The sequence below is a fragment of the Aquarana catesbeiana genome, linkage group LG07 (assembly GCF_042186555.1).
Source record: "Aquarana catesbeiana isolate 2022-GZ linkage group LG07, ASM4218655v1, whole genome shotgun sequence".
In the NCBI taxonomy this organism is placed as follows: Eukaryota; Metazoa; Chordata; class Amphibia; order Anura; family Ranidae; genus Aquarana; species Aquarana catesbeiana.
In genome coordinates, this window is record NC_133330.1 from 253,835,385 (window position 1) to 253,849,939 (window position 14,555).

General features: G+C 43.8%; 1 protein-coding gene across 3 annotated transcripts in view; it reads right to left on the reverse strand.

The window, feature by feature from the left end:
* Nucleotides 1–983: 983 nt before the first annotated feature.
* The window catches only part of LOC141103526 (calcium-activated chloride channel regulator 2-like), a 64,116-nt gene continuing 50,544 nt past the window's right edge, over nucleotides 984–14,555 (reverse strand). For all 3 annotated transcript variants that reach the window (XM_073593205.1, XM_073593206.1, XM_073593204.1), the window contains one exon: nucleotides 984–3,794. In XM_073593205.1, coding sequence (XP_073449306.1) covers nucleotides 3,259–3,794 — 536 coding nt within the window. In that variant the 3' untranslated portion in view covers nucleotides 984–3,258. The remainder of the gene's footprint in view (nucleotides 3,795–14,555) is intronic.

A 14,555-nucleotide genomic window follows, 5' to 3' on the forward strand; every position in this document is an offset into this window, starting at 1 on the left:
ACAGCGATTGTGGGCGGCCGGCAGACATCGAGTCCACCAGACCCACGGGCACGACGGAATTGATGACCCGGTGGGCATGCTGGACCCGGTGGGCATGCTGGACCCAGTGGCGCGTGCGCCCGCAATCTCACATGCACGGGCTGACGTAACGGCACATGGGTTCGTGCAGGAGAGCCGACCTGCCGCAGTATATGTGTGGCGGCTGGTCGACAAGTGGTTAAAAAACTTAAAATGTTTCAACTGTATTTAAATGATTTATTTCTTATCACTTTTTACACTGAAAATATCCTGTGTAGTTACCATCAAGAATGTAGTCACATGTTCCATTAAACACCATAAATGTATTTATATGTAGCCAGGTCCCGGGCTACGACAGCATGAAGCCAAGATGTTGTAATGCATGCATTTTCCTACCTCAGTCACTGAGTGCTAATGTTGATGCACAATCCACCTCCAGCTACCAGGGAGAGCGCCAAACCGCAAAGCCGCCCATAGACTTTCCTGCTGGACTTTGGGGATCATGGGAGGTTTAGTTTCTATACACTGGAGCAACTGACTTCCCGAACGACATATCCCAACTGACTATGTGCAGTCGGAGGAGTCTGAAAAGAGATACATTCTGATGCCTGGAAAAAGCGCTGAGGGAACTCAAGCAGTCAGACCTGTTAAAGAGAGAGTGGTGGGAGCCCAACTACCTTATAGGGGCCAACGGGCAAACCAGAGGCTGCCCATGCTGAAGATGCCCACGAGGTTCACTTTACTGTGGTGCTACCTATAGAGCCGAGCACTATCTGCTCTCATCAATTGGATAACTGAGTGGTCTGCATTGCATGGAGGGGCCCCCACTACCATTAGACTTTGATGGAAATTGGAAAACATTGCACAGTTATTCAGATATACAGTGGGGAAAATAATTAAAAATAATTATTTGATCCTCTGCAGATTTTGTAAGTTTGCCCACTTACAAAGAAATGAAGGGCCTATAATTTTTATCATAGATGTATTTTAAATTTTAGAGACAGAATATCAACCAAAAATCCAGACAATCCATATAACAAATGTTATAAATTAAGTTACAGTTCAGCGAGTAAAATAAGTATTTGATCCCCAAGCAAAACATGACTTAGTACTTGTGGAGTAACTCTTGTTGGCAAGCACAGCGGTAAGATGTTTCTTGTAGTTGGTTGCCAGGCTTGCACACATCTCAGGAGGGATTTTGGTCCACTTTCTTTACAGATCTTCTCTAAATCCTTAAGGTGGATGTAAACCCTCACATATACCCAGTGAAGTGAAAAGCCTCAGATGATACACAGAGATGAAATAAATCTCCCTACATAAGTTTTACATGTATATCTGCTGTCTTCAACTTTATACAGTAGATTCTTTAGAAAGTGCACATCGGGGTTAGAGATTTTCTCTTCCTGTTCAGCACTGGGAGTGAAGTCTGGGCATACAGCCAAGACAGCTGATTGGAGGAAAAGCACCCCCCCCCCTCCACATAGGCAGAGACTTGCAGAGCTGGGCTGTGACAAGTTAAGCTCTCTGCTAATCTATTTATAGCAACCTCCCTCGACACAAATTTCAGGCTGGTTTTATCTTGGCTGACAATTTGTCAGAAGTTATCATGCTGATAACAGAGCAATGAAACAGCAGAAAGACATAGGGCTCAGGGTTTTGGAAAGAGATAAGAAAGCACTACAGATGTTAGACATGTGCAATTAGTTTCGTTTCAAATTCGTTTTTCGACAAAATTCAACATTTTCCTGAAGTTACATATTTTTTCGAAATAATGAATTTCGATCATAACGAATGACCAGAAAAATGAAAAAAAAAACAAAACAAATGAAACTAAAATGAACAAATTTTTCGGCAGTGCTCAGTTTTAACAGATGTATGTGCTTAGTTCAAATTTCATTAATCATGTATACATCCACTTTGTTTCTTGGTTGTCGCTTGGCAACTCGAAGTTTCAGCTCAATCCATAAATTTTCTATAGAATTAAGGTCTGGAGACTGACTAGGCCACTCCATGACATTTATGTGCTTCTTCTTGAGCCACTCCTTTGTTGCCTTGGCGGTATGTTTTTGGTCATTATCATGCTGGAAGACCCATCCACGACCCATCTTCAGTGTTTTGGTTGAGGGAAGAAGGTTCTCATCCAAGATTTTACAATACATGGCCCCATCCATTGGCCCCTCAGTGAGGCAAAGTAGACCTGTACCTGTAGCAGAGAAACAGCCCCAAAGCATCATGTTTCCACCTCCGTGCTTGACTGTAGGGATGGTGTTCTTAGGGCATAGTCAGCATTTTTCTTCCTTCAAACTTCTTTTTTCTGCTCTAATTCATCCCAAAGGTGTTCTATCGGGTTGAGGTCAGGACTCTATGCGGGCCAGTCAAGTTCCTCCACCCCAAACTCTCTCATCCATATCTTTATGAACCTTGCTTCGTGCACTGGGCCAAATCATTTGGTGGAGGGGGGATTATGGTGTGGGTTGTTTTTCAGGGGTTGGGCTTGGTCCCTTAGTTACAGTGAAGGGAACTTCACACTCCCAACTTTGTGGGAACAGTCTGGGGATGGGCCATTCCTGTTCCAACATGACTGCGCACCAGTGCACAAAGCAAGGTCCATAAAGACGTGGATGAGCGAGTTTGGGGTTGAGGAACTTGACTGGCCCTGCACAGAGTCCTGACCTCAACCTGATAGAACACCTTTGGGATAAATTAGAAGGGAGACTATGAGCCAGGCCTTCTTGTCCAACATCAGTGCCTGACCTCACAAATGCGCTTCTGGAAGAATGATCAAACATTCCCATAGACACACTCCTAAACCTTGTGGACAGCCATCCCAGAATAGTGAAAGCTGTTATAGCAGCAAAGGGTGGGCCAACTCAATATTGAACCCTACGGACTAAGACTGGGATGCCATTAAAGTTCATGTGTGTGTAAAGACAGATGTCCCAATACTTTTTGTAATATAGGGTATATATACTGTGTGTGTGTGTATATATATATATATAGATATATATATATATATATCTATATATATATATATATATCTATATATATATACCAAGCTGTTTTTTAATCAACAAATCTGCCTCAAAGTATTCCTCTTATTTTTTGTCGAAAAAACATTAGAGTCAGCTCTTACTCTTCTCCCTTATCACAACCTGGTGTTTCAGTAGGGCTAGGGCCCTAAGGTTGTGAACAGAGGACCCATCTTTTTATTTTAGTCAATTTTAATTTCATCCAATACAGCTACATTTGTTCTCCAAGTAGATCCCCATCATCATCTGACATCACCTGTAGACAAATTTCTTCACTTTGGCACTTTGTGTTATTTTGGGCTTCTTTTGTAATGCTATACTTTAACAATGACCCACTATCAGTTGTCTGATTAGTTATTTTATAACATTTCCTCCAGCCATATACACCAGTTCCTATGGCAAAACACAGGCAAACTGCAAATGCAGCAGCTATCAGTACAGTGGTTGTACTGCTCTTTTCAACAGTTGTGGTGTAAGCATGGCTAGTGTCTTCCTCCCGAAACCTGGGGCTGGTCACATGAACCAAATTAGATATCTCTGACCTTTGCTCATTTTTATCAATAGAGCAGATTGCAATATAGGTGATGATGCCCTGGTCTGCAGTCCTGTTTCCCAACCTAAATATGAAGGTCTCCCTGCTGCCTGCATTCTTTGGTTTGATGTAAGAAGCATTGATGGCCAGAGCTCTGGAAACGTGTTGCCTTAAAATGAATGGATTGACGCTTATTCGAATGTCATAATGTGAAGCTGAAAGAAAAACAAAAATTACTTGATGAAAAAATATGACTTAACTGATGCTTTTCCTATGTTGAACCTGTACTCTATTTTAAACTTTAAAAGGAAAAAAGAAGACAATACAAGATCCCTGCTCATGGCTAAGTGCCTAAAAGTGTCTTTCCACTGTCCAATAAACGTGGCCACTACAATAGGAGTGCAGTTGGTATGGTATAGCTATGAAGTCAGAGAAAATTAGGCCACAGCAACAAAGTAAAACTAAATCAGAAAGGGCACAAATAAAGGTTGATTGTCTACTTATGGTATTATTATTATGGTCTATTTATTTTAAAAGTTTGAAGGGTAACTCCACTTTTGTGGAAAAAAATTAGTAAATAAAAAAAAATATCATACAACTGCGACATGTTATTAAAAATTACCATTCCATTTCAATCTGCAGCTCTGTAATTTTCTGTAAAATGCAATGCAATGTGGCTACCTGGAGGTGTTCTGTACACAGCATGTGTGCAGAACACCCCCCCCCAGAAACATCAATTCCTGATTGTGTGATTGGCTCACTGATTTTCCCAGAAGTCTCCACTAAGATAGGTCAGATATCAGACATCTCCTGCAATAAAAATGTCTTTTTTTTGTAAGATAATCCCAATAGGAAATCACATCTAAAGGGATACAGACCTTGCAATTTTCCTCATTAGAGCCCCGCATGTGCAGCTGCTGGTTGATAATTAAAGTGGTTGTATAGTCTTATTTTTAACTTTTACCTACAGGTAAGCCTATAATAAGGCTTACCTGTAGGTAAAAAAAATATCTCCGAAACCGATATTCCCCTTGCTATGAGCCGCTGACTGCAGCGGCGCATGCGCACAGGGGATTCTCGGCTGAAGGCAACTGCCGGACCTTGCCGGGTAAGAAATCTCCCGCGCGCATGCGCGGGAGTGATGACATCGCGGCTCCAGCCACTCACAGCGCTGGAACCGCAATACCTGGAAGACACGCCGAGGCAACATGACAGCTACCTCGGCGTGGACCAGGTAAGATACCGACTCCTCGTTCTAAGGTAAGTATTTCATAATGAGCTAGTATGCGGTGCATACTAGCTCATTATGCCTTTTGCTTTACAGGGGTAAAAAAAAAAAAAAAAATTTCAGCGGGTATACAACTGCTTTAAGAAACCACTCCTATTAGATTACCTTATCACATGGACACAGAAACACACAGTGATTTCTTCAAAATAACAAAAGGTAGGAATCTGCAACAAGTCCTTGCAATGTACATAGATCACCCAGAGGGGAATGTTTTTTTTCTCAACAAAAGGGGTTACTCTTTAAACACTTGCCAACCAGCTCACATACATTTACAGCGGCAAAGTGGCTCCATACCCGTACAGTGGCTGCTTTAACAGCCTTAGTAGGTGCGCACCTGCTGCACAGCAGTGGACCCGATGCGTGTGGCCAGCGGGCGTGATGACCGCCGGCCACGAGTGCCAGAACGGGGATTTGTGTAGGTAAACACACAAATCCCTGTTCTGACACAGTAATCAGTGCATTTTTATAGCACTGATCACTGTATAAATGTCAATGGTTCCAAAAAAGTGTCCGATCTGTCCACCACAATGTCGCAGTCCCGCTTAAAATTGCAGATCACCGCCATTATTAGTAAAAAAAAATAAAATAAATAAAAATGCCATAAAAATGGCATAAATCTAGCCCCTTTTTTGTAGACGCTATAACTTTTGCGCAAACCAATCAATGTACGCTTATTGCGTTTTTTTTTGTTTTTTTTACCAAAAATATGTAGAAGAATACATATTGGCCTAAACAGATGAAGAAATTTTTTTTTTTTTTTTTAAATCGTGGGCTTTTTATTGAAGCAAAAAGTAAAAAATATTTTATTTTTTTTTTCAAAATTGTCGCTATTATTTTGTTTATAGTGCAAAAAATTAAAACCGCAGAGGTGATCAAATACCACTAAAAGAAAGCTCTATTTGTGGGAAAAAAAGGACGTCAATTTTGTTTGGGTACAAGGTTGCACGACCGCGCAATTGTCAGTTAAAGCGACGCAGTACCGTATCCCAGAAAATGGCCTGGTCATTAAGGGGGGGAATCTTCTGGGGCTGAAGTGGTTAAAGTGCAGCATATGCCTACTTTATATGTCAACTATATTCTAAAGATTGGCAGTTTTAAATAAAGTTATTTCCAAACACTGAAAACAGTTAATAAAAAAGATGTTTCATTTTTTCAGTTCAGTAACAGTTTTAAAAACATACAGATAGAAATTATTATAACAAAAGCTGGATATCTGTCTGATTAGGTATAGTACCATTCACAAAATTAAATCAATGTATTCAAGGGGTGGAGCTGGCGTCGGATATGTGAGCAGCGAAGAAGGAGAGCTCCGTCTGTGAGTCTGTAATCCTGCTGTGTTCCTGAGAGCAGAGCGCCTGATACTGACTCCAGTAGCTGCGGGGAGTGTGCTGTGAGTGGTCCGGTGACTGCAGGAATGGTGAAATATGGATAATATGGGTAGGTGGCTCCTAAACTGCCAGGTGAACAGCTGGCTTGGTTCGCCTGGGATCCCAAGATGGTGCGACAAGCATGCGTCCGAGGAGACACCCAGTACACAGCAACGGGACAGGGATGAGGATGGAGGAGCTGTGCCACTTGGGGTGAGTCAGTTTCCACCAAGGGGCCGTTTGAAGCACAGGGGGAAATCCCTGGACAGACTGTGCTCCTGACCTGAGAGATGTGAGGAAGAGGGGAAAGGGGACCCTGAACCCTCGCTCAAACAGATAATGTCTGCTATACACCCCTGCCAATCCACCCTCATATAGAGGGTCTGAAGATTGATTTTTCCTTTCTGAAGCAGGATGTGAAAAAAGTAAAGGAGTGCAAGGCGGCTGCTGAGCAGCGTATAAGTATCCTGGAAGATACTTTTAGGCCCCTGGAAACTGAGGCTCAGATTTCTAGAAAGGCCCTCCCTGAACACACTGCAAAAATGCCGGATATGAAGGACCGTACATGCAGGAATAACGTCAGGTTGGTGGCCTTTCCAGAGGGAGATATGGGGAAACACCCAGAAGATTTTCTTGAAAAGTGGCTTAAGGAGAATATGGAAGCTGATACCTTTACCCGCCTATTTGCTATTGAACAGGCCCATCGAAACCCAGTTAGGGCTCCGCCAACCGGGGCGATACCTCATCGCATGATTGCATGGATCCTTCACTTTCGTGATCGGGAAAACATCCTAAGAGCTGCGAGAGATTGTCACATGCTAGAATTCAATGGATATTGCATTTCAATCTACCCTGACTTCTCTGTTGCTACCCAAAAACAGCGGGCCAGCTTTCAGCATGTAAAGAAATGCCTGGGAGATATGCATTTGATTTACAGCATGCTGTACCTGGCAAAGCTGCGAGAGGTCAATTGAGGGAAAGCATACTTCTTTACTACACTGAGTGAAGCTTCTCGATGCCCGTGGCAGTCCAAGGGGGAGTGTCTCTCCTAGACCTCCCTAAGGATGGGGTGTGATGTTTGGGGACTTTAGAGAGTTATGGAATTAACCTGTTTATCTTGTTCAGCCGTATGCTTCCAATGCCCTGCTCCTGATTATTTAGTACTGTTTTGAGACTCTCAGAGGTCTGATGTGTTTTATTACACCTTCATAAGATACTGTCCTAAGGTTTGGTTTTCTATTTTTCTATTTCAATATATTTATTGGGTTTTTTGAAAATAAACAAGAGGTTCATAAACAAGCTTGTAAATCGCCCGTACAGGGGCTAGAACATGGGTAAACACAACCAAAGAACAATAATGATCATATTTATACTTAACCAAAGTGAATATAGGGGATATTACCAAAGGAATGAACACTGTAGAAAATACCATGTCCCCAAACTCAAAACATATCATCACCAGAGGGGAGGCTCTTCTCCTGCAACCTTCCTTCCCCATAGGAGGCGACAGCGTGTACAGAAATAGTGAGAAACTAGAGAAAAGGCAAGGAAAGCAAAAAAGCAAGAAGAAAGGGTCGTAGGTAAGAGAGAGGAGGGGAGGGGGATAACTCAGACTTGGGAGCCTCACAGGTAGTAATCAGACAAGACCTAAACAGGACGATTGGAGAGAGTGAAACTCATAAGAGTTCCACGGTTCCTAAACTTTGAGAAATTTAGCGTGTGAGTCATTCACAATACTGGACATTCGTTCCTGAAGTGTTATAGCAGTCATTCGTGTCTGCACACCCTGGAAAGCCATGCATTGAGTCTTCCAGGCTTGAGCTATGGTTGGCTTAGCCGCAATGAAGAGGTACGTGGCAAGCTCTTGCTGTGGAGCATATAACCCAGGTATTGGACAATGTAATAGGGCTAACTTATCGTCCCTACAGACGGTGAAATGGAAAAGGGTCTGGAGTAAGCCAAAAAACCTGGACCAGAACCCCACTAATCTTGGGCAAGACCACCAGGTATGTATGACATCCCCCCACTGTCCACAATTGCAAAAAACAACTATCACTATTCCCCGGGTAAGCATGAGCTGTATGGGCCGGGACCCAATACCATTGGAATAGGACCTTATATGCTGCTTCTAGTGTATTTGTATTAAAGGAGCATTTGGCCACTATTTTCCAGGCCTTACTCCAGTCTTCTAGGTCTATGGAAAACTGGAGGTCCCTTTCCCATTGGGCCATGTAGGAGAGGGATGCTGATGTCGGGCGTCCATTCAAAGATGCATAAATAGCTGAAATGAGGCCAGGGGCCCTAGGTGCATGCTGACATGCATGTTCAAAAAAAGTATTTTGACATGGGTAATTGGACGTGCAGTGCAGGGCAACAATCCAGTGTTTCACTTGAAGAAAGCTGTAGTGTTCCCTGACCGGTGGGTCGTGTGTTTCCCAGGTGGCCTCCCAGGGTAGAAAGGAAAGAGTGGAGAAAAAGCTTGAACCCATATATAGCCATGAGAAAGCCACCAAGAGAGTGCCTGGGGGAAAAAAAGAGGATTGTGAGTGATAGGAAGTAGTGGCAAAAAGGAGGACATCAAATTCCCAGAGTATCGGAAAGAATCCAATATCTGCAGGCCATGCAGTAGTACGGGGCTCAGGGAGGGGGGGGGCATAACTTATGAGGGAGCCAGAGAATGCTTGAAGTGAGGACGGGTTGCAGCTGGGCACTTCAAGTAACACCCAAAGAGGGACATTCGTAGCCACGTGTAGCATAGTCGGCGGGGAGATCTGCGCCGCTGTATAATACTAAAGGACATTGGGGACCCCTAGATCTCCCTGCAACCTATGGGTATAAAGAGTAGATCTAGGGACTCTAGGACGTTTCTGCGCCCAAATAAATTGGAGAATCTGATTTTGCAAAAATTGAAGATAAATCGAGGGTACTCTACAGGCAGTGTGCGAAAGTAATAGAGGACTTTAGGTAAGATTGTCATTTTGACTGCAGAGATTCTTCCTATCCATGAAAGGGTGGGAAATTGCCAGAAATGCATGAGGGAGGTCAAGACGCGCAAAAGGGGTAGTAGTTGTCGGAAAACAAAGAGGAATAGGAAGGCGTCAGTTTGATGCCTAAGTATTCAATTGATTGAGACACCCAACGATATGGAAAATGCTCCTGTAAATGCTCCACCACATCAGCAGGGAGGTTGATGGTGGTTTTGGAGGGGTTAATTTGAAGGCCAGAGAAGGCAGAAAATTGATCTAATATGAGTTGCAAATTTGGGAGGGAGGTAAGCGGTTTTGTCAAAATCAAGAGAGTCGTCTGCAAAAAAATTGGCTTTATACTGGGCTCCAGCATATGCCACTCCTGAGAAGTCAACATTGACCCTAATTGCCTTAGCTAGCGGCTTCAGTGCCAGGATAGAAAGTGCCAGGGACAGGGGGAAACCCTGTTGAGTACCCAGAAATATAGGTAACAAGTCGGAAGAAAAGCCTGCATATTTTACCGACGGTGATGAATATAGGGCTTGAATCTATGATAAGAAATGTGCCCCAAATCCCCACCGTGTCAGAACATATTGGAGGTTCTCACAAGAGAGCAAATTGAACGTTTTGTAAATATCCAAAGAGAGCAAAAAACCTGGGATTGTACGCTGGTGAAGGATATGGATAAGGTGGATTATTTTGCGTACCTTATCTCCTGCCTGACGACCGGGCACAAAGCCTACCTGGTCCCTATGAATGAGGACCTGGAGGTATTTGTTGATGTGTGTGCTTAAAATTTTCCCCAAAACCTTCAGGTCCACATTCAGCAGAGAAATAGGGCGAGAAGATTGTGGGTCAGTGGCCTCCTCAGTTGACTTGGTATCACAGAAATATGGTGAGTCCAGAGAGGGCTTTGCGCCATTACGCCAGGAATTGAAGTAAGAAGTCAGATGGAGGGCGAGTAAGGTTGCAAATGTTTTATAATACAGTCCAGTGAAGCCATCCGGACCAGAAGCCTTGGATAGCTTAAGAGATTTAATAGCTCGGATGACCTCTGACTCCGAGATGGGTGCGTTCAGGGTGTCCTGGGCCATCGAGGACAGCAAAGGAAGGCCAAGCATTTGGAAAAAGCTATCAACCTTGTCCAAATCAAAGGAGGCAGGTCTGCTGTATAGGGATGACAGAAAGGAGGCAAAACTAAAGACTATCCTAGAAGGACATGAGGTGAATCCATCTCCCCTCATCCATAGCCGAACTGGCCTATATCTGTGCTCCACCAAATTAAGTTTCTGGGCTGACATGGGACCCAGTTTGTTAGCACTACTATAGAATTTATATTTGGACAAGCGCAAAGCCTTTTCAGCCTGGGCAGAGGAAAGCAGATCCATCTCAGTGGCTAGATTATCACGGATCTTTCTATTTGCCACCGTCGGGTGTGCCTTCCAAGTTGCATCTGCATCTGCAACCTCCAATAGGAAGGACAATTCCCAGGCCCGTTGTTCCCTAGCGATTTTCTTACAGAACGCTATCTGAATCAAATGCCCCCTGATCGTGGCCTTGTGGGCTTCCCACAGAGAGATGGAAGATTCAACCGAGCCAATGTTTTTCGTAAAATAAATTTGAATGTGCGCTTGTACCTGAACACACATATCCTGGTTGGTTAGGAGGGATTCATTAATGCGCCAAAGATAGGCAGACCGGGTCAAACCAGTGAGGGTGATTCCAAAAACCAAAGGGTTGTGTTCAGACCACGGAGAGGTGGAAATTACAATCTTGTTCACCAGTGACAGTGAACAAAGTTGCAGAAACACGTGGTCTATTCTGCAAAAACTCTGATGAGGATTGGAGAAGAAGGTGAATTCCCGAGAAGAGGGGTGTCGCTCGCGCCAAACGTCCACCAAGCCATATATAACTGAAAGAGATTATACAGTGCTAGTTCTTGAGATGCATCATGGGATTGGAGGTACTTCCTTGGAACTACGTCTGTCCAGAGTAGAGTTGAAAATAGAATTTGAGTCTCCCATCAAAATAAGCAGGCCCTTTTGTTGCCTGGCAACCACTTGGAGTAAGGGTTTTTCTATTTTCTGACTTTCTGGACTCCTGTACTTTAAGAACTGGAACTGTAGGTCTGTATCGGTCTGAGTGACCCTTAAGGGGTCTCTACTTGGTTTCCCATGCATAGTTTACAAGTTGTGGGCTTGAGGCACTTGGCGTTTTGGGGCTGGGTGCAAGAAAGGGGGAGGGGGGGGGGTTAAAGTTTTTCTTACAAATATGCTTTTGATTTAAGGTTCTTTACCATGGTCTTGTGAGAATATGTGCTTTATTTATGTTCTTTTGCTCCACTGGCTTAGTGTTCCCTGTTGTTGGTAAGATACTCTGTGATTGTTGTCATTCTGGAGCCCTGGATTGCAGAATATGCATCTTGGGGCTTTATTGATCCCTGCAGTAATTTCCCCTACTATACATTATGGCGTTAACCCTGCATCTGGTCTCCTGGAATGTTTGGGGACTTCGAAAAAAAAAAGAAAGAAAAAATTAAAAACTAAATTCGAAATTTAAAAGATCTTTGCTGTTTGATTATTTGAAGAAGCACATATCATTCTTTTGCAAGAGACACATTTACAGGGCTCCAGGATTCTTTCTTTAAAGTGGGCTCACATAGCTGGGGCCTACCATGTTACATTCTCTTCCTATGCCACAGGGGTTTCCACCTTGGCGATGAAGGCACTGCCTATCTAAGTGTTAACTGTTAAAATGGACCCATATGGTCGGTTTGTCATTCTGGTTGTTAAAGTCTGCAATACCCCTTTAACTTTGGTCAACATTTATGTGCCCCCGCCTTTTTCTCTTACTCACTTAGATGACATGCTCCAAGCGACTTTGTCAGTTGCAGAGGGGAAGATATTCATTATGAGGGATTTTAATGTTATAGCGGTCCCCTCTTTGGATAGGAGGACTGGATTCTCCGGTTCTCCTGTCCCTTTTGCAGTATGGTTGTCCATTTATGGGTTTCAGGATGTCTGGAGGCACAAACATCTAGGCCACAGAAAATACTCTTGCTATTCAAAGACGTATAAGTCGTTGTCCAGAATTGACATCGTATTTGCTGAAGGGGCAGGATTAGGACTGGTGGAGTCAGTCGAATATTTATCCAGGGCAATTACTGATCAATCACCTATATCGTTATATCTTCGTGTGAGTGTCCAGCCAGGCATTGGCGTATGGAGGCTAACTGGTTACAAGAGGAGTAGGTTAAGATTGACTGTACAAAAGCTAGTCGACACTACTGGGTAGAGAATAATGTTAGTGGGTCACGCCTACTTCAATTGGAAGCCTTTAAGGCCACTCTGAGATGGGGTATTTATGTCCGAGGTATGGAAACTTTAAGAACCAAATTGCTTCTACGATATTAGGAAAAGGAGACAAGTGTTTCTGTTTCTGAAGCTGCGTATGTCCGTGAGCCTACCCCGAGTAGGTTGGCGGAATGGCAGCAGGCTACCCATGAATACCGATGAGTCTTGTCTGAACACACTACCAAAAATATGTTGACAAGAATGGCTGATTGCTGGCTTACTTGGCATGATAATTTGTACCCATACATGTAGCTGATATCCGCCTACCACAGGGAGGGGGAGGCAAGGGTCACGATGGACATCTTGCAGGCTTTTGTTCAATTCTATGGAGAATTGTATACATCCCATACTACTGCGAGTCATGACCCCCTCTTCACCTATCTGCCAGCAATTGACATTCACATGCTGTCAGATGATGACCAGGGACTGGTTTATAGAGATATTACACTGGAGGATGTGGAGGGGGCTATTGCCTCCTTTTCCCCCTATACATTTTTGGGATTAGATGGCTTACCCCCGTAGTGGTATGGGACTTTTCGAGATTTATTGGCCCCCAGGTTACTTCAGGTTTTTAACTCAGTGAGAGAGGAAGGTAGCTTGCCACTGTCTATGAGAGCAACTCTGGTAGTCTTGATACCTAAGGATGGTAATGATCCTAAGTAGTCTGACTCATACCGTCCCATCTCGCTGATGAATGTTAACACTAAGATCCTTGCCAAGATTTTGTTTTGGCCTGTATACTACAGACGATTATTTTGAAACTCATTAATGCTGATAAAACTGGCTTTATGTCTGGCAGGTGTGCTCAGATGAATATCAGAAGGCTTTTTGTGAACTCGCAGTCTCTACAGGACAACTCTGGGGCAAGGGTGGTGGCCTCACTGGACACAAAAAAGGCCTTTGACTCGGTAGAATGGCCCTATCTATTCCTTATGCTTGAACATTTGGAGGAGACAAGTGATGTCAGTGGTGCGGCGGTGGGGGAGAGAGATTACATCATCTCTCATTGTCTGCACCGCTGTTCCGCCCTTACTTACAGGGCCACAAAAACTGCTCTACACAGAGATGCAGCCATACCCCAGAAGAGAGAGAATGCCGTCATCTCTCAATGCCCGCCCTCACTCTCATCTCTCACTCCCATGTGTCTGTGTATCACCTGCAGCTAGTTTACCCATGCTGAGGAGAGGCTGACAGCTTTGTACCTGCAAGTACTCTGCAATATTGGGGGGGGAGGCTTGATTTTACATGTAAATTAATTAGTGACAAACTGCTATTTTTTGGGTGGCAGCCAGGTAACTGTGGCAATCCCCATTCTGCTAGCAGGCAGTGTGGCAAGTGACATCCCCATCTGGTGGCAGGCAGCATGGCAAGTGACATCCCCATCTGGTGGCAGGCATAGTGGGAAGTGACATCCCCATCTGGTGGCAAGCATAGTGGGAAGTGACATCCCCATCTGGTAGCAGGCAGCATGGCAAGTGACATCCCCATCTGGTGGTAGGCATAGTGGGAAGTGACATCCCCCACTGGTGACAGGCATAGTGGCAAGTGACATCCCCATCTGGTGGCAGGTGACATGGCAAGTGACAAGCAACGGTGGCAAGTGAAACACTCAAGGCTCCCACTGATTCTGCATTATGGTGAGTTGAACTATTTCATTATATATTACAATATAATGATAGAAATAATGCATTTCAATCATTCTGACACCATACTAACCATGGTGCTGGGATGATTGAAGCACTAACACCAGCCATTGCTGTGACAAATTTCCCACAAATAAACGCTCTTATTTTGGGAGATGAGGGTATTCTCACCCTTGTGTATATGCAATTATGTATTGGTTTGTAATACTCTGTATATCCTCTACATCCTGTTCAATAAAACTTCTTCTTTTTTTTTTTTTTTTTTTTAAATTCAAAAATGTTAAATGGCGGCTTTTAATCCTTCTGTATTAGTACACAAGCCCACATTGTGTCTAATGTAGAACAATCTGTCAAATAAA